This window comes from Oreochromis niloticus, linkage group LG16 (genome assembly GCF_001858045.2).
Source record: "Oreochromis niloticus isolate F11D_XX linkage group LG16, O_niloticus_UMD_NMBU, whole genome shotgun sequence".
Taxonomy (NCBI): domain Eukaryota; kingdom Metazoa; phylum Chordata; class Actinopteri; order Cichliformes; family Cichlidae; genus Oreochromis; species Oreochromis niloticus.
This window is the reverse complement of record NC_031987.2, coordinates 20,100,299-20,120,497: the sequence shown is the minus strand read 5'-3', so window position 1 is coordinate 20,120,497 and position 20,199 is coordinate 20,100,299. Positions and strand designations below refer to the sequence as shown.

The window sequence follows — 20,199 nt, the reverse complement described above, 5'->3', positions numbered from 1 at the left end:
ACAAAAAACCTCAGTGTGTCTTTGCTTATCACCTGAAATGTCATGAAGCTGCCATGTCAGTTTTCCTTAATGTCATACTTGAAATATGTCAAAAACACAGTGTAACCTTGACATTCATAAACTATGGCGAACTTATTCGATTCAGTCCAGGCTCTGTATGTGCGCAGCTTTGGATTTCTATTTTTGCCATGCTTAAAAATATCTTCATGGATTCCTGGTTTTGGGTCTGTTAAGTACCACTAGCAAGTCTGTGCCAAGCTTTACCAAAGTAACCTTGAATAATATAGCGGGTCATTGCTATTTAAAAATATGTTCCTAAGATTGTGAGTGTAAATGTGCAACATTGGGCTGTTACCGTTTGAGATCTGGTTCCCGTTCTCTACAGGGGCAGGGCTTTGTGAGTGCGGAGAGTGGTTGTTGGCGTTCTTGTCTTGTAGCTGGAGAGATGGTGAGGTGGGGGCAGAGCCACAGTCTTCCCTCCCTGGCAGATTGATATTAGAATTGAATCCTGGTGGGAATATAACAAGAGGAAATGCAACTGCATATCGGTGCATGTTACAAACGGTAATATCCATCATGCATAATATCATCAGAGTACCCTCTCTTTATATATTTCATAATATCTGTCTGCCTTTGTCCCTTCTGCTGCTCCTTGGGGCTCAAATGCTCTTACGCACTGCATGAGTAAGTAACTGTGGTTGCATATGTGTGTGGCAGTGTGAATGAGAATTCATCAGCTGCTGTCCCACACTGAGAATGTTTGCCTCCCGGTCCATCCATGGTCACAAGATGCCTAAATATAAAGTTACCAAACTGTACTATCCCATGGGATAGGTGAGTTTTTACAAGGGACAAAAGGCCACGCAGTGAGACAGAGCCCATGCGCATGTTCATGCTTATGAAAGATGAGTCATTCAGGCACAAAGACCATAATAAAAGCCAAATGAAATTGGAAATTTTGGATGGTGCTGCTGAGGTATGATGTGTCTCATGACTCTGATTTCCTAAAGCCTGCCAAGACCCCCTGCCCTCTTTCCCTTGCATTCCTGTGGTTTTCTCATTCCCTTATGATAAGGAAAGGTGGGGGGAGAAAAGAGCGTCAGCTGCTCTTCACTTCATGTCTGGGATAGCAACTGCAACCCCTGGGCAGTCCCACAGCGTCAGGTATCACATTCAGTTATTTAACGGCCGATAGGGAACGGAAGTAGGGCGTTCTGTTAAGCCCACTGGCATCTCTCTACGCTTGGATCTAAGAGGGCCGCCTTGCTTTGCCCACTCAAAATACACCAGTGCTTGGTTCCCCTGTCACACACACCGTTTCCATGACGCCAGCACTTTTCCCGTACAGTTGCAGGTGCTGACGAGGGGTCAGACGCAAGATGTCATGTGATGCAAATGCGTAAGCATGTTCACTTGCCCTCATACCGTCTCTTACAAGGAGTTCAACTTTTTGCCCACTGAACTTATTATATTTATAGAACTATGACACAACAGCTTTGATCACAGCTCAGCTAGCTTCACAATCAGCATCTGGCATGATGTCTGGCTGATGCATTCACCTGAATTCACCAATATGCAAATAATAGTCCAGGACGTGCTGTTCAATGCTGCGAGGCAGTCACACTCCCTTCAGTACAACCTGAGTGAGCTGTTAAATATTTCATAGCTATCCTCTTGGTTCTCCTGCTCATTTATTATTAACCCAGCCACAACTAATACACTTTGAGGAAACAGAAACTCAGACAGTAGGATGCGACAGTTTCTCAAGGTGGAATATCAGTGATAAGTTTACTTTTCACACTCTCTGTCTGGGTTTGAAACCTCTGACCTGGGGACCGGAGCTCATTTCATTCACTAAGTGTGACAAATACTGTTTGTTCTCCTTTTGTAAAGGTCAGCTTTTTCATCACTACACACAGTTTCTATGTACTTTACATGCAGTGTGCAGAGCTATAGCACACAATAACAAAGCTAAAACATAATTACAGTGCAGTGTGATGCTAAGTGATTTACACAAGCTGGCTCATTACCTAACATATTAGAAGGCAGCTGCAGCAGCCAAAGGGCACTACACAGGAGGCTGTAACAAATGGGTTGCCTCAAGTAGGCCAAAGGGGGTTGCTGGTTACAACACCTGATCTAATGTAAGGGGTTTCCAAATGTAGGCCTGGATAACAGTGCATCTTACCTCTCTACTACTCGAAAACAAAACAAAACCTGTGACAGATTTATCGACAAAAGATATGGTTATTACCTATCTAAGCCCGTAAAACTACTCCTGCTGTACAGAAGGTAATCAAATGGTATGCAATAAATCATCTGACCTAGGTCAGGATGGGATTTTGATCATAACCTCACAACTGTGGGCAGATAACAGCAAGAAACACACGTGCATTCAGCTGAATGGGAAACTGTTTACAAAATGCAAAAAGGTTCATATATTGGTGGTTTGGGAAGCAAATCAATACATATGCAATAATTAAAGGGAAAAGGAAAAAGGGGGAAGTGCATGTATTTTATAATGAGGAGTGTGTGTCTACTGACAGACCTCCATCTCTCATCTTGCGGCCAGACTTCCTCAGTAGGCTACGTCCAGAGCTGAACAGGGTGTTGAGTTCATCCAGGGGGCTGGTCAGGGGCCTGCCGTTGGCTGGGTTGAATAGCAGGGGAGACGAGGAGCACGAGTGAGCTCTTCGAGGCTCAGGACGAGACACCTTCACAGGGGAGTAGGGGGGAGGCTTCCCCAGCGGCTCCCCGCCTGTTCTTTGTGAGGAGGTTTTGGAGGAATCTGAGCTCCCGGTGACAGATGCTGCTCGTGTCAGAGCCAGGAAGTTGGCCTCAGGTGGAAAGGGGAAGTGTGAAGGAGGTCTATAGGGTGGAGGTGGGGCGCTAGGAGGAGGAGGTGGAGGTGGAGGAGTGAGTGGAGGTGTGGACTTCTTCTCTGGCATGAGAACTGTGAGACTTGGGGAAGAATCAGCCCTCTGGCGGGCGTACTGTGGGGACAGGGGGCTGTCTGGCCCAGTGGCATAGTTGAGGTTTGTCTCAAACACCGGCAGCTTTTTTACTTCCAGGGGGGTTAGGGGTGACTCATCAGAAGCAGGAGAACAGGTGACAGGGGAGGGCGGAAATACCAGGAGTGGAGGGCGGTGGGGAAGCAAGTTGGGAAAAGGTGCAGGAATGTCACAGCTGCCATCTTTTCCATGCTGGCTTTTGGGAGCTCCGCTGTTTGATGTGCTATGTGAGTGAGCGATGTCCAAAGCAGCAGTCAGCCCCAATGCCAGTCGTTTAGTCTCTGCACTCTGAGGAGGGGATGTCCCCAATCCTACTAAGTTCAGTCCTAGAGCCTCCAGTTTGGCTGGTTTGGTGACAGAGGCAGCAGCTCCACCATCTTCAGAAGGGTAATACTTCATCTCCTCGTAGACAGCTTCCGAGTCGGCTTGCTCTGGGCTATCAGGCGGCTCCTGGAGGCTTCGTGCCCGCTGCTGGGATCCCAACATCTCTATGTAAATGTCTTCTTCATCTTGGCCCTTGAACAGACTTAGTGCAACTCCTTGTGGAGCATCTATAGAGGCTGCTCTCTGCATCAAGCCTCCAAATCCCCCGCCACGTGAAAGCAGGGCCAACTTTACATCAGCTGGGCGCAGCTGATGGAGCTGGGGTGCTACAGCATTAATCTCCTCATATGAGCCAGTCAGCTTAGTGTTGGGGCTGCGCTTGGGTTTCGGGGGTGGTACCTTTCTCATAGTTGTGTAGTCATCACTATGGGGACGGGGCTTGGACAAGGCTAAGGAAGAAACAAAACAATGAAAGCTAAATCAATATGTAACAGCAATGAGGCACTGCCATCTGTTATATCTTTGACAGTCCAGTAGAAATGATTTACCTGCTGGGTCTGTGGGGGATAGCTGGGATTTAGGAGGGCTTCCAGCTGGTGAAGCGTAGCCCTCTGGAGTGGAGCACTCTTTGGCGGCCATCGTCAGGCCTGCACTAACTGCTTCATAAGATGCACTCAGACGGGTGTTGGGGTCCCTCTTTGGTTTAGGAGGAGGTTGCTTACGAGGAGAGGAAAGACCTCCCCCGCCTGCTCCGTCCTCATTGATATGGACAACTTGCTGCAAGGCTGGTTTGATGGGTGGACTGGCAGACGAATGGACCATGTTCTCAATGGCGAGCGGGGTGGGTACCGAGCTGGAACGAAAGTGGCGAATGACTCGACTTCCGCCGTTGGCAGGGCCTTCGTGCACTTTCGTGCTTTTCTCTGCCACTCTACAAATGGATACAAGGAACAATGAATTTATGTTTAAAAGGTGACGATTGAGTTAACTTTATAATAAATCAAACTCAATATATGCTTGCCTCAAATGTCACTTCAGAGGTTTAAGATAAATTGGGCAAAAGGAGGAAATAACCAAAGAGATTAAACCTAATCTCCTTGCTGTAATTTGATATCATCCAGTTTGATATTTCCTTGGCTAATCTGGGTGAGCCATCTGTTAGTTTTCTGATTCCAGGCAGGGATGGGTTCGGGGGTGAGAGGTGGGGGAGTAGCATTTGTGGAGGTACTCAGGAGAGGCGTTTTGAAAATCTGCAGTGAGATTACAGTAGGTGAATTTGGGGGAATGTGTAGATACATTTTTATCTCCTCTACAGGACAAAGGTGAAACCTGTTATCAGATGTTACATGCTCAAGGACACAGAGTTTATAGAAAACATGCGTCTTATATTATTTGTGAGCTCTGGTCTCTTTTCACGTTTAAAAAGCACATTTAAATGTGCTTTTTTTAGCGATGTGTGACAACAACTCAAACCTAAATAAATATAGAACAATTTGCTATTGTGTCAAAATGTTTTGTCCTGTCAGGATTTTAGCCACCAGTATTTATCAAACTGAAATAAAGGTATTTTTTCTCCAACAGCAGCAGTAATCAATAGAAATGATATAGCACTGCGTTCTCTGCAGGCAAAAAAGAATGTATAGAAATAATGCACATATTTATGAAGCAGACTGCAGAAAGCACAAGAATATAGTACCTGTACATACTTACGGCTTTAATAGTGCTGAAATACCAATCACACTTCAGGTATTATGAAGGCCTTTAATTTCGCGCCACCTCTATGAAGCTTTTTATTGCTTTTTTACACTTTTTCCAAGTCAGGCTTGAGAGTTATTTAATTTCCTCCAAGTGTAATATACTGCTATATTAGAATGAGGTGGGGTGGAGATAAGGATTGTATTCCATAGGAGCAACACAATACGAAAACAATCTGATAGCGCAAGTCATTATCTGACTATCCATCATGAACCTCACAATTAAAAGTCTGCAGCACACAGGTATACAGTGACATCATTAATCAGAAAGCACATGCTGTGCTGGCATGGCCACACACAAGCACGCAGATGAATAAACACACACAATTATGAAGGCAAATGATTCCTTCACACAGTCATAAATCCTGTAAATGACTACGACTGTTTTTCTCCGGGCTAAATGACGCTACAGTTACTATGAGGTCAGCACCTCATAATATGAATCACATTATAGTGAGTAATGAAAGCTCTGTCTTAGTGAGAATATGGTCTTGATTGATCGCAGTGTCTATAAAATGTCAGAAAATGGCTAAAGGTTACGAAGATGTGCAAGAAAAAATATCCATATTTTTAAATTAGCTCCAACCAGGAGAATAGCGGAAATCTATCCTTGATCAAGCAAAATGTTTGCTTTCTGATCTAAATAAAAGGGCGTACGCTGTATTAGTGTCTGCTCATTTACCTCCTGATTGGCTGATCTTCCTCCTTCCCCACCGGCTCTGGTCTTTCGCCAAGGGGTGGGCTACTGCCAAGGGTGTTGAGCAGGCTATTGCCATGGCAGCGCAGGCGGTCGTTTTCTCTTGCAATGTCGGAGGCATTTTGGATAACCAGCTGGTCGTAGGTTCGCAGCCCCATGTCTTCTGCGCCCTGCAGGAAGTGCTGCACACCGCACTCCTCTTTGTGTTGTAACGATAACCTGCGATTGACCCGCTGCCTGGCTAGCCAGCCGCGAACAACTGAGACATTGGGTGGAGATGAAGACAAAGTCACTAGAGGTGTCGTGGCTCGAAAAGAAGATGCTGGCAGATGATATTGTTGTCTTGAGTATTACCTTTCTGACAGGTGATGATCTTTTTATGTAGCTGGTAGCAGCGGTCGTTGAGCTGGTCTGCCTGCCAGTATCTCAGAAACACTTTACTGCTGCCCATCTACACAGACAACGAAACAAGCAATCTGATAAAACATATATATATATTTTTTTTTCATCAGCTAAAAGGAGCTGTTTTCTGTTGGAAATCTCAGAAGAGTGTGACCTGCTAGTTGAGCGATGGGAGACCGGTGATGTAGCAGTAATTTATGATAATCAGTGGGTGTGGAGTGCGGATAGGGTGTGGGTTTGCATGCTGATAATGCATTCACTTCCTGGACATAGAGAGCTTTTGAGGGGTGATAGAGGTCACGCTATACCAGGTGCAAGGAATTGTGAGGGTGACATACTTGCACAGATAGCCCCTATTCATTCCAGCACAAGCTACTTGTAGGAGTAACGTGTGTGTGTGTGTGTGTGTGTGTGTGTGTGTGTGTGTGTGTGTGTTTGTGTGTGAGTGACTGAGTGAGTGAGTGAGTGAGTAAGGCAGGGTTTTATCAAAAGTGTCTGCGGGCTATTGTGGAGGAGTGTGTATGCATGTGTGACCTGTGGGGTCACACGCTCAGACACAACAGCAGTTTAGCAGACAGGAGAGGGGGAGGTTGGAGGGGTCCGTGCTGCTGTGTGCGTGCGTGAGTGTGTGTGTGAGTCAAATTCTGATGAGGTGGGACAGCTGGAACAAGTTGTCAGGATTCCATGGGATCTTTGAAACAGAGGGTCAGGGATTAAGTCATTTGGCAAATTTTTCATTATTGATGGAGACAGAAAAGGACACTGGACACAAACACACCTGCCATCCCTGGAGTTTTGATTGTTGCAGAACTGAGCGACATTTTTCCTCCGGAGACAGTTTCTTCTTGTCTCCCAGTGTTGGGACAACAAGGTCTTTATATCTGTAACACGACAATGAAAAACACAAAACATCAGAGCTCCAGGGATAAACACGAGGAACCTAAAAACCCAGACAAGACATGGAGGCAGCCTATTTTGGAAACAATGGGTTCAAGGGTCATTAGGGTCATTCAGAAGACAAGCCAAACAGCATCTGTTCCTATTGGCAGTGTCCAGGGCAACCGTTGTTATGAATGGTCAGCTGGATGGAGTCAGTGGTTTGTTTATGCACTGGGTGGTGTGGAGAGAAGCAGCAAGTAAGAAAAGTGAATATAGCTGTTAATATATAATAAGAGTAGATGTTTTTCTATATTCTGAATTCTGAATACACACAGAAAAAAGAATGATTATGAATTATGAAGGAAATAAACTGACCACATAGAAAAATGTGACTGAACTGAAAACACAACATCCATAAAGACGAAGCGGCAACCGTATGCTTTGTTGGTGTGAATATAAGTGTACAACAAATGTACTCAATAAGGTATGAAGATTTCTCTTGCTGTGATTGGTTCAGCTTAAACCTATAGTAAAGCCTTTAGCTTAATGGGAATTCAGTTTGACTTTTCCTTATTCCATGCAGAGGAACTTAGTTTGCAGTCTGCACTGCCAATGAGGAAAGACTGTTTTGTACAATAGGAAGTGCTTCCAGCTCTTTAACTGAAAAAGATTAAAGAATTAAAAATTAAAGAAGCAATTTTTCCTGCGAATTAAGTAATTATCTATATATACACAGCTGATTGTTATACACTGGGGGACTGCACTGGTCCACACCCGATGCCATACCAATGTGGATGAGCTGTAAGTATTCTAACTGCGCTGTTTATCTTCGACAGCTTACAGCATTACCATCTGTGATGGACAACTGGCTGACAAAGCTCATCCCAATATTTATAAAACTATGGGACAAGGTGCATGTGTCATTAACAGAATATATATCTAAAAGTATGTCATGTCATGAAGTGCATACAGTAAATACAATAAGCTTATTCTGTGCAGGAATTCTTACTTGACTAACATTACTGTGCAAAAGTCTTGAGTCATTTCTTTCCAAGGAGTCAGACTTTCCTCAAATTTTTTTTAACTGTTCTTGAGCAAGTACTCAAGGTTGTTATCTACATAACAGATTTTGCTCAAATACAGTATATTTAATTCAGGTGTTTTTTAAGCTTTCTTACAAATCAACACCATTATGTCATTTTTCATTGTTGTACTATTTAACAAAAGCACAGTTTTTTCACGAGTATAAAATACAGTATAAAACACGCCCTTTTAATGTTTTAAAGTTCTTTAGATCTTCAGGCTTTTTAGAGGTCTTTCAAAGTTTTCCTTTGGACACTGACTGATTTTTACCAGAATTTTAGTCCAGCAGTTGACCATTTTCAAAGGAATTTTTTGTTTGTTTGTTTTTTAAGCCCATTAACACTGGCCTATGAATCATCCAAGCATAAAAAGGAATCTAACTCAAGGGATTAACCAGTTTTGTGTCAACATATAACAGACAGTCATCATCAGGCACTTTGTTACTTGTAACCTGTTGTAAAAGCACACATTTGTTCCCATTTCTTTAGTTCAATCTATGAAAAATGCCAAAAAATCATACATTGACAAACATGAAATAGTTTTTTTCCCACAAACAAGGTGATTCCCGAAGAGCTATTAGTCTGTATTGGCAGCATTGTGGCAGCATATGAGGAAACTGAACACATGGAGGAAAAAAATCCTAAAAAACTATCTGCAGCAGATGAACAGTATTGGAAAATCATGTTCTCAAGAAATAGGATAAAATAAATCCAGCAAACGCCTGACACAGAACCAGACAGCTGCACGTGACCCTTCAGTTTATCCATCTACTGTTCACTGAAGCCTCATCAGAAATGGTCTCAGTAGAAGGGTCGCTGTTAAAAAGCCAATTCTAAGGAAGGAAAGCAGGGAGAAAAGGCTAAGGTACGCCAAATTACACAAGACCTGGACTCAAAATCAGTGGAAACAGATCCTATGGAGTTACGGGTTCAAGTCATTATCAATATGTATGGAGGAGGTCAGGACAGAGGTACAACAGTGACTGTATCAACACTGCTTAAAGACATGGCTATAGGCTTTTGCACAGCACCCAAGCAGCAATAACACAGTCACTAATACAATATAAAGTATATTAATATACCGTATAATATATATTTTAATATATTATATTAATATAATAATATATAACAGTGAGTCAGTAATCTAATAGTGTATGAAGTAAGGCATGACAGTCACAGAAACACAGTATAAGAATGCTAAAAAATTTATATTTGGCAGAAAAAAAAGAAATTACCATGTACACTACAATTATCATTATATGCTATAATTAAACTTTATATTTTACATAATATGTCTAATAAATATCACAATGTACATTTTGCGATCATGTTTTATGCAAAATACTTTGAATTTTTCAGGAGCCAAAGAGCTAAAGATTAATATGCTGAATTTGTCACTGGTTTCTATCTTTATTTTTTCCATAAATGCTGTAACTAAAGCTTCCTTTACACAATATTTCAGACACTGGTTTTTGAACATTTGTTTTTATTAAAAATCAGTATCAGGACACTAGTCTGTCTTTTCTGTTCTCAATGGGAAGCATTGCTAGCTGATGATGCCACTCTGCTGATGGGACATATATAACAAGCAGATGGCTGGAAACATAAACCACTTGTGCTGTCAATAGCGAGTATGCGAGTGTACATGGATGTGGGATGTGTTTGATTTACAGTAGTGGGCTATGTCTGAACTCTCCCTAACCCTCTCTCTGTATGGTAATACCAGTTCTGCAGACAGCACACGCTGTCCCTGTGGGCCCATAAAATGCAAAGGAACTCTGTAAACCCATGACCTCTCCAACGAGGATATGAAAACCATTGATGGTCCCTGCTTTAACAAGACCTAAGGGGGCTTCATGTGGAGTCAAAGAAGTGAAATAACCCTTTTAAAAAAGCTTAAATGGAGGGTTACACTGTGCTAACGTGGTTCACTGTGACCAGAGGGCTGTCACTGACCTCGTTGACTGAGCATCACAAAGGTGGTAATGGCAGTGCATTTGTAATTTAAACTCTTACTTCCTTTCTGAAGCTGCTTCTCAGACATATTGCATGGTGGCATTATTTAGTCAATAATATCTGCCTACAGTGGTAAGACTAAGACATTACTTTCTATGTACTACCAAGAAATGTGTATTTTTATCTGTCAGTGGAAGGTAATGAAGATGTACTTGGAAAAAAATCATATTTAAAAATGACTTTTATTCTTGTGGACTGCATTTGTACCTTGCTCTGTAAATACTTATAAATCTTTCACATCCAATTTTGGATAAATGATAAGAACAACACACATCAAGGGCTGGGGTTGGAAGAAACAAGGTTCAAATGGTCCTATTTGACCTCACACATTTGCAGAAAATAAAGCTGGCCACAAAACACATATGGTATCATAAAAGACAAATAAAAGCAACAGTAAAACAGATTTCATCGTAAATCACCCTGGTTACCAGGACACTAATGTAATTCGCTTCAGGCTGCCGCTTTGACTTAGTCAAGTGGTCTGCGAGGCTCCAGTGTGTAAGTGTGTATTTCTGTGTAGGCATGGCTCTGTTTGTATTCATGAGACTACAGCAAAGTCAAGGATAATGAGTAATTTAATGGCCTGCCATTCTGATTAGTCTAGAGCCAGGGATTATTTCTGAAGGAGAGACACACATTGCAGGGAAACGATGGAATAAAAAAAATGGAATGAAACTGGAATGACTGTGTGGACATGACAAAAGTAGGTAGTGATGATGAGGGAAAAATACAAACAGTGGTTCAGAAGAGAGAGTAAGTGAGGAAAGAATGAGACATCAAGTGAGAAAGAGCTCTGGAAAACAGCAGTGCAATCCACCCCCAAATCAGCAGCCCAAGCAGTGATCATAGGTTGGCACTGTCTGCACTGGACCCAGTGGAGCTGAGAGAGATGAATGGCAAATGGCCTGGATTGACTGGTGTTTTGTGTTTTGTGAGTGGCAACCACTCTAAGTATTGCTTTGATTTACAAAAAGACACACACACACACACACACACACACACACACACACACACACACACACACACACACACACACACACACACACACACACACACATCAGAACACACACCATTTACTTTATGTATGGTAAATTTGTATGAACAACAACAACAAAAAAAGTGCCACATAGGCATTCAACAATTTTTGTCTTTTGCTTCTAATGCCAGAAACGACTCACAAAAGCTGGAACTGTAACTCTGAAAACAAATTCTCTTTTATATCTACAAATCATAAAGAGGTCTACAGTAAACTAACTTAAAGCTTAAAGAAATCTAAGGACAATTTAAATCCATCCCTCCTTAGCATCAGTGCTAAGCCAACTGTAACTTATATTCTAAATATTCTTTGGCAAAGTTCCCAAAATCTCCATAGAGGTGGTGACCCCAGTGACTCAAATAATTGACGCCCTGTCTTAAAATGGTCTAATTCTGAGTTTCTAATGGAAAGTGTATCTGGAAAAAACAAAACATTTTATAGTCAGAAAAGTCATGTTTTAGATACACAGCACAACAACAGCTGCAGTATGTGTACTACAATGTTATTGTAGTATGTAGTAATGCTATTGAAGCCCTTGATAATCATTAGTAATGCACTGCATTTTTCATATATCTACCAAAAGCATTTAATTCAGTAGATCACATCATTTTATTAGAAAAACAATTCTCAGTCAGTTTAGATGAACAGTCCCTTAAATGCTTTCATTGTTGTCTTCCTGACAGATCTCAGTAGACTCCAGTGGTTTTTCAGGTTAAGTCCACTTGCCATCTGGACAGGTGTTCCACAAAGATCTATTCTTGAACCCCTTTAATTTACCCTCTGCCACCCAAAACTGTAATGTATATTTTTATGCAGATGATACTATTTTATATGCTGCTTGGCATTCCATTCATTGCCATTACAAATCTACATTTTGCTTTTTTTTATAATTTCAGAAATGTCGTATCATACATGAACTTGATTTAAAATTCTGATAAAACTAGGAACTGTGTGGAAAAAAAAAATTAAAGATAAATAGTTTATTTACACACACAAGAAGATTAACAGAGCCCTAAGAGCCTTCATCTGGAATTTAATGGGGATGTGGCGAACAACACTAGAGACCAACTTGAAGCCAAATGAACAACTCGCCATCAAGTGCAGGATTTACCAAGGAGATGCTCTGTCCCCACTGCTGTTCTGCTACAAGACTGGCTATGGATACTGACTACAGAATTGAGGAATCATTTGACACCTCCTCTACATGGAGTAGAGTAAATGAAACATTGATTCACTGATCCAAACCACTAGAATCTACAGTAATGACGTTGCAATGTCATTTGAACTGGAGAAGTGTAGTCAGATGGTGAAAAAAAATAGGGAAGGTATTCAAAATTGAGGGAACTGCACTATCAGTAGGCAATATTGAAGACATTGAGGACAGTTACAAGTACCTGGGAATCCCACAGACAAATGGGAACCATGACGATGCTGTTAGGAAAGCTGCAAATACCAAATAACTGCAGAAAGTAACAAGAAGGGAAGAACAAGATCTGGGGAATCAACACCTATGTCCTGCCAATCGTCAGATTACCCTGTTGAGATAATCAGGTGCCCAAGGGGGGAGACAGAAGCCACTGACATCAAGACAAGGAAGCGCCTTACCATGCATGGAGGGTTTCATCCCAAAGCCAGCACCCTGAGACTGTCCACTAAGCGTGGTAGAGGACTAGTGAGTGTCAAAACCACTATCCAGAAATAAACAGCAAAGATCCATGAGTACATCAGGAAGATGGCCACAAATGATAGTGTGCTTAATGAACACCTCAGGTAGCAGAAACCCGATAAAGAAGAGGAGCAAGAAGAGTTACCATAATGGAAGGACGGGGCCCTGCACAGCATGAACCACTTGCAGATAGAAATGGCTGATATCAAGAAATCTCTCCAATGGCTGGACAAAACTGGACTGAAAGATAGCAGAGAGGCACTAATCATGGCAGCAGAGGAGCAAGCTCCAAGCCCAAGATCCATAGAGGCTGGGGTCTACCATACCAGGCAAGACCCCACCCAGATGTAGGCTGTTATGCAGGTGCAGGCTGTTATATGCTGGGCTGTCCCTGAGACAATCCAGAGAGAGAGAGGGGGAAACAGGAAACAATAAAACCAGTGTTGTTTCAAAATCCCAAGGACAAAATACAAGATCATTGTAAAATTTTGAAGCCTCATGTTTCTGTGTATCATACAAAAACAACAAACCTATCCCCTCAAAGTGTTCCTATCTTTAAGTGTTCCTATCACTATTTGAAAACTGTGTGATGGATTCATGTGTACAGTAAAATCTACAAACGTCAATCATGTGGACAATATGTATTGTCTGACTCACTGCTTTCATTTTTCTTGTTTCAAAATCCATTTAGTGGTTAAGTGTTTTTTTCTAGTCCACTAGAAAATCACAAAACCCGCCAACCAAACTTAGCTGAATGTAGTGAAAGTGCAAAAGTGCATGTTTGTTTTTTCTTTCTAACTGCTCAGCGTGAGGTGTGCAGATAACTGAAGAACTTGCAACACGTGTAACAAAAAACTGGCATTGCTGAATTTGTTAATTAATGTGTTAAGATTACAGCATTACAGAAAAATTGAATGTGATTACAGTAGTGAGTTACTTTGAATAGTGTTAAACCAAACAGTAAGAGGCACAGCCATTCCTTTTCTTTAACTTCTCATAATTATGTTTTGACAACTTCAAGAATGTTGCTTAAAACGCATTAGGAGTCAAAATACTGAACAGGTTTTCGATTCATCCAGTCTTTCAATTGAGGTTTAGGAAGTGAGGAGCTGGTTTGCACAAGTTTGTATGTATGAGTATGTGTAGATGTGTGTGTGTGTGTAGGTGGTGGGTAGGAGGATTGTGTGTGTGTCCGGGGGGGGGGGTGATGTTTACAGCAAAGTAGTGGAAACTTTTGAGGGGGTCATGTGACCAGCTTTGTCGTCTCTCATTATCTGCCAAGAATGTTCATGTTAATCCCTTTATCCTCAAAAAGAGAGAGGGACAAGCTAAGAGAACAGAGGATGAGAGAGAGAGAGAGAAAGGGAAAGGGGGTGGGGGTGGGGAGGTGGTTGGACTTAGAGGTAAATCCTCTCAGTATTTTACTGGTTCTCAGAATCAGAAGACAGGAAAAACTGAGACAATTAGCTAAACTGAAGGCGAGGAAGTGAGACAGAGAAATGGAGGAGAAACGCAATGTCAAAATCACATTGTTCTCTCTGTTTCTCAAAAAAACTACAATGAGTAACACATGAAGGCAAAGTGTTTTTAAAAAAAAGGGGTAGTAGCACATAGTAAGGGAAGTCAGGTGATGTGGAGTAATTGTCAAAAATAACCGTCAAGTGCAGGACAAAATGACCTTTCGCACAATTGGTTAATGCCTGTGTGTCACGCTGACATGGGAAATGTCTGTGGTATTCATTAGCAGCAATGGTCTCCCATTATACCTAAAAAAAGACATTCTGGGTCACGCTGCACTCGTAACGATAAGAGTTGCAGTGACTTTTCAATCCAAATATGTCAGTCTGCCAGTGAACTCGCAGTACTGTATGGTATACGCCCATGCATTCATTGGCAGAGTCATTTGCTCTGAATCTTTAAGCCTACTTTCACCTGCTAGATGTGTAACAGGTAAAGGGACGGGTCGCAGTGACCTGCTGGGAATGGTTCGGTATAACTGAGATGAGTCAGAGAGACAAAGAAGCAGTGCAATGTGTCAAATTTAAATTTCCCTAAAAGAAGCAGCTGAGAGCTAAGAAAGATGTGGTCATAAAGTGGATCAGCATACGGAGACAAAACAGTAAATTAAGAGGAGAAGTTTCGATAGTTGCAGCACTCTTATCCGCTGCTATCACACTGACCTGCTGAGGAAGCCTGGAAAGGACAGGCGCACGGGGTAACCATAACGGATCATGCGCACCATCTCAAGCACCCCGATGTACTGCAGCTGGGTAGACACATGGAAGCTGTCAAAATTGTCTGGCTGACAACTGGAGTTGGGTCGCACACACTCCACGAAGTGGGGAGTGCAGGCCTGCAGTTTGCTAACCAACTCTGACAGTGTGTTCTGGAAGAGAAAGAAAACAAAGAGGAGATGCATTCAATTGCACATTTTTAGCGATTCGATCACAATAGCCTCGTGGCTGTTTTTACATGTTAAGTAATTTAGAGAGGAAGGAAGGATTGTCTGACTTCATTTGATGTTTGACGTGTGTGCTGCACAAACTGGAGCAAAATTACAATGTGTTTGTGACAAAGTGGTCTGATTTTGGGGTGTGTTTTTGCCTCTGGAGAAAACAAAAGCACAAAGAGCTCTTTGCTCTGTCTACGGGTGTGTGAGGGAGAACGCGAGAAAGAGCTTTTCTTCAATCTCTGAATTCAAAGATGCTCCATTCAAGGTCACACAGACGCATAAACACTTACATCTGTGTTTTTGCCATTCGTCAAACTGACGTCAGTCTATGCACTGCATACCCTTAGGTTCCAGCGCTCAGTACCTCACCCCTCATCTTTGGATGCCACTAGCAGCATTCACATAACTGTCTTCCCTCCAAACATACGTATGCACACACTCAGATACGTGCCCACAGAACACAGTGGTTTTTGTTCATTGTTCATTCATTCATGTGGAGGGCTTCATGTTTGGCTTGGTACAGCATCATTCTTCAGCCCACTCTCTCCTTCCCTGCCATTCCCAGAGGGACTCGTTGACCACAAGTCTGATTGTGCAATACACTGGTTTCATTCAAACCAAAGGTACTGCTTCTCTCAACCACATTTTAGGCTTCTTGCGTCACCACCAAGAAGCCGCTCTCCCCTGCTCTCCTCTAACTGAAAATTTGTGCTTCTTTATATAGTTATGAAATCACAGCACCCAATTCTAAACTTAGTTTTGCATTGTTGCAAAGGCACAGTAATTCACAAGATTGACATAAATTCCTTTGCTTTATTCCTGTGAAATTTCAACTGCTTGCAACTGGAAGAATTATGCAACGGGACGAGATCATACCCTTAGCTGGACTGCCACTGTGGTGGGTCCACAACGCTCTAGTCGCTGGAGGAAGGAGCTGGAGCCCTTTTTCTTCAAGATCTGGAAGCAGGAAGTGATAATACAGGAACTTGTTAGAGAGATGAACCTCTTGAATGGGCCGTTGAGGAATATGGAACATTATCATCACATATCATCAAATTTGTGCAGCCTTAATAAAACCATGTTGATATCTTTGATAATTGGGGTGCTTCTTGCAATCAGATTAAATATCAGATTAAATATGTAGCATATTTAGAATTCGTCATATGTAAGAAGAGGTTCAGTGCTTTACTGTTATATTTACAGGCTTATACACCGAGCAGCAAAACAATATTGCCTAGTGTTACCGTATAAGGCTGCTGGGACAGATCAGTGAGGTTAAAGGGGCCTTATATAAGCCTTTGCTCTAGATGGCTAATGAGCCACAGAAACAGCAGACAGGGCCTCCTGAAGGTTATACAACCAGCAATCACATATGTGCACCACTACACTGTACTTTCAAAACATTAAAACAGATAAAATAAAGAGGGAAAAACTGCTGAACGAAGAGACTTGGGACACTATCGTTTTCAGGTGTGCTTTTTTTGAGAAAAGTGTATAAGCACACTAATGCCCCCAGTTCATGTGCACGTGTATACATTCTTGTGGAGCTTTTATCTCTTGCAGGGCTGCACAAACAAATCCAATTCCCAGATGTTTATATATAGCAATGTGGTGGGAAGAAGCTTAAATTAGACTTTTCTTTTTTAGTTCCTGAAAAATACCACCCCTGTTTTTCCATCGATTGATTTTAGTGGTCACTTTGCAGCAGAGCTTTCTGGGTAAACATGTCACCAAGTCATTTTATAATATGCAGTTGAAATGGGAGTGGCCATGTTATATTTTTGTTTACTTAAATCTAGTGGTCACGCACTAAAAATACTATAAAGGTGAAGAGATGTCAGTGTATTGGCTCAAGTGTAGGGTGTAGCCACAGTAGTGGACTCATCCCACTGTGTGCAAGGTACCGTACCTTGGTAAGATCATGGTACCTCCGGGGCTGTTGGGGGATTGAGCTGGCACTGACAAGGGAGACTGATGGTATCCTGTGGAGCAACAAGGCAGCTTTAGGCCCCCTCAGCCCTATGCAACTCCGGGCTGCTGGCACCAAGGAACCAGTCTGAGTCAGCTTGGACTGGAAGAGCTGCTGCAGCAACACACTCTCACTGGCTGCTTGGCACAAAGCACATACATGCAGAGAGGGAGGAAAACATAAGGGTAAGAGAAGCAATAGCATTGGTTGAAAAAGTGGGTGGAAGAGAATATGGAGAGGTGAGAAAGGAAGAAAGAAAGAAAGAAAGAAAGATATAAAAATGAACAAGGACAGAGAGAAAAATCAGTGGAGGAGTGTAAGCAGGGAGGACGCATAAAATTAATCTGCATGTAAACAACAATCAGTTAGGCAACAAGAGGGGGTGGACCATGTCACTCTATAACACGTGGAGCGGTCCGCAACAACAATGAGCTCATTCAGAAAGCCAAACAACATGTGTGTGAACGTGGGTGTGTGGCTCTAATCTGAAAGGCTGAGAAAGACACAGAAAAAAAGGAAAGAGAAAGCGAGGGAGAGGTGGTAAAGGATGGTGGCAGGTAGGTGCAGTTAAGCAAATAAAAAACAAGACTTATTTCAGGACTTAATTACTAAAAGCTCCAAGCTAATTGCCTTTTCATTCACGGCAATCGCTTCGACCATCTGAATAATCCATGTAGCTTTGTCTCGATCAATAATCTATTTTGAAAGAAAAATCTGGAAACAGTTTTTTGTTCTTAACTAAAAGTTTTTTTTCACTCATTTTAAAGAAAAATATAAATCCGAGCAGTTGGTGACACAAAACAGACACCAGGATTCCTTTTTTGGGTTCATTTTCAGCGTAAAATGACAGAGTTCATGTAAATGCTTCAGCTTTAAATTGCAATTACTAACCAAGTGAGGATGATTATATTCAAATGTATCATTTTTTATAAAAAAGCTCACATGCTATATTAAAAAAATATGCTGGAGTGTTTAATTTGATCACATTTATGGACACATCATCAAGGGTTGGGTAGATTAACAGGAGCTGTCACTATATCTAGGTAGACTTCGTTCACTTGGCAGTTTGCACTTAAATCTTGACTCTTGTTTTTTATTGGCTGTCTAGTTTGAATTTACACTGCCTCTTGTCTGCCAAACAAATCAGTGCACTTTGCTCTAAGTGACCTGAGTCTGCCATGACTGCCACAGGGGCAGATGATCATGTTGTAGCACAAGAACACCGGCAGTGCTGAAAATTTATTATTTTCTTCCTGAAAGCAAACCATAACTCTATTGGTGCTGTAAAGTTTAAAGATTGTTAACCACTTTGACTTTTATGCTTTACTGTCAACTTTGAAAAACTAATTGAAATAACTATATAACTTTTTTCAACTTTAGCAGCGTAACTAGCAATTTATAGCCTATTACACTTCATGACTAACCTTTTTCAGCACTGCTGTGCTCCTGTTTTCCAAACTGTGGTATAGTGCATGTAAAATTACAAGAGCTGTTGCCCCCACTAAGAGGGGCTAAACCCTTAAGTGAGTGCTTCTGTGAAGAGCAAACAAAGGTTAAGTGAATGGCTAGCCAGAAACATGAAACAGTATACTGCAAAACGTCTGAGCATTCTGCAGAATTGCAAACAAGGGAAGATAATAATAATTCATACAGAGTCTTTGTGTGCATGGACACAGATCCTAAATTAGCTTAATCAGCCTACCATCTTTGTAATGAAATCTCATAAGACATATCTGCGAAATGGAAAGGTTCAAACACTAAATATGTATCCAAATTATGTAACTTTTTTTTAAATACGCAATTCAATTTTAAGCACACATTTATATGTGAAAAGTCATAATTTTCACCTTTAAAACGCTGTTACAAACTTATTCTTTGAGTTGGTGTTTTGTTTCAAAAATGGAGATAAGCTACATGGATTCAGAATACTGAACTACACTACGAACATTTTGGGCACACTTTTGGTTTTGAGTCAAAGAGCAAAGAGAACCACAAACATAAAGAGCTCTCTACAGCAACAGTGAGAAAAACAAGGAATAAATCTTGCATTTTCTTCAGGTTAACTGATTATAAAAACATGCAGGGCATTATTTTTAGATCATCTTCACCCTATATCCACTGCCTACAATTTCATGTAATAATGCACATAGCAGACACTTTGGTCCTTTTAACTTCAAGCCCTAAGCAAGGAGTGACGAGGGGATGCCACCTAAAAGAAAAAAACCCACATTGTTTATGTCTCGGTGTGGATGAAAGGCAGCGATGCATCGACCTGTCAGACGGAGGGATAACAGCCAAGTCTGAGAGACGGGCTAGCCTTTAGAAGATTAGCCTCATCATGGAAATTATAGCAATTAGGCTTCTGGACGCGAGGCTTGCCTGGCAGTCACACAACGAGTCCCTGTGTCCTGCTAACCACAACACCTCACATCTGGCACTTTCTATAGACAATACACACACAGACGGTGCTGTCTGCTGCACAGGGGATGAAACACACATATAAAAACACAACCACACTTGGACAACGAGTGGTTTTGTGCGCTGTTTGTTTACACAAGAGTGCGTCTTTGTAATGAAGCGCGTGCTGACGCCACAATGTGCACGTATATGTGTTATTCATTGGGTACTTACACTTAATCGTAAACAGGAGATTCTGAGGAAGAGAGTCCTTGTTTTTTGTGAGCGATCCTGTGAGGTTGTATGAAATCTGGCAGAAAAAAACAAATAAATACAAATCAAGAAATATATACTAACCTAGTATTAAAAAATATTCCATTATATTTATTCTATCAGTTCATATGTCACAAATGTGCTATGAACCACAGATACAGATGCAAGACAAACAGGCCCAGTAACTGGCTGGTCCTTTAGTGGTCGCCATAGAGGATCATCTGCCTCAATATCACCCTTT

At 41.7% G+C, this 20,199-nt stretch overlaps 1 protein-coding gene across 7 annotated transcripts in view; it reads right to left on the bottom strand.

The window, feature by feature from the left end:
• The window catches only part of myo16 (myosin XVI), a 100,398-nt gene that overhangs the window by 10,677 nt on the left and 69,522 nt on the right, over nucleotides 1-20,199 (bottom strand). For all 7 annotated transcript variants that reach the window (XR_002058787.2, XM_019353363.2, XM_019353362.2 and 4 more), the window contains exons 24-33: nucleotides 19,920-19,995; nucleotides 17,229-17,425; nucleotides 16,196-16,276; nucleotides 15,048-15,253; nucleotides 6,967-7,069; nucleotides 6,141-6,237; nucleotides 5,772-6,045; nucleotides 3,884-4,266; nucleotides 2,549-3,784; nucleotides 356-508 (exon numbers count right to left, since the gene is read on the bottom strand). Coding sequence is in view for 6 of the 7 variants with exons in the window: in XM_019353363.2 (XP_019208908.1) it covers nucleotides 356-508; nucleotides 2,549-3,784; nucleotides 3,884-4,266; nucleotides 5,772-6,045; nucleotides 6,141-6,237; nucleotides 6,967-7,069; nucleotides 15,048-15,253; nucleotides 16,196-16,276; nucleotides 17,229-17,425; nucleotides 19,920-19,995 (2,806 nt within the window). In the remaining variant the exon portion in view is untranslated. The remainder of the gene's footprint in view (nucleotides 1-355; nucleotides 509-2,548; nucleotides 3,785-3,883; nucleotides 4,267-5,771; nucleotides 6,046-6,140; nucleotides 6,238-6,966; nucleotides 7,070-15,047; nucleotides 15,254-16,195; nucleotides 16,277-17,228; nucleotides 17,426-19,919; nucleotides 19,996-20,199) is intronic.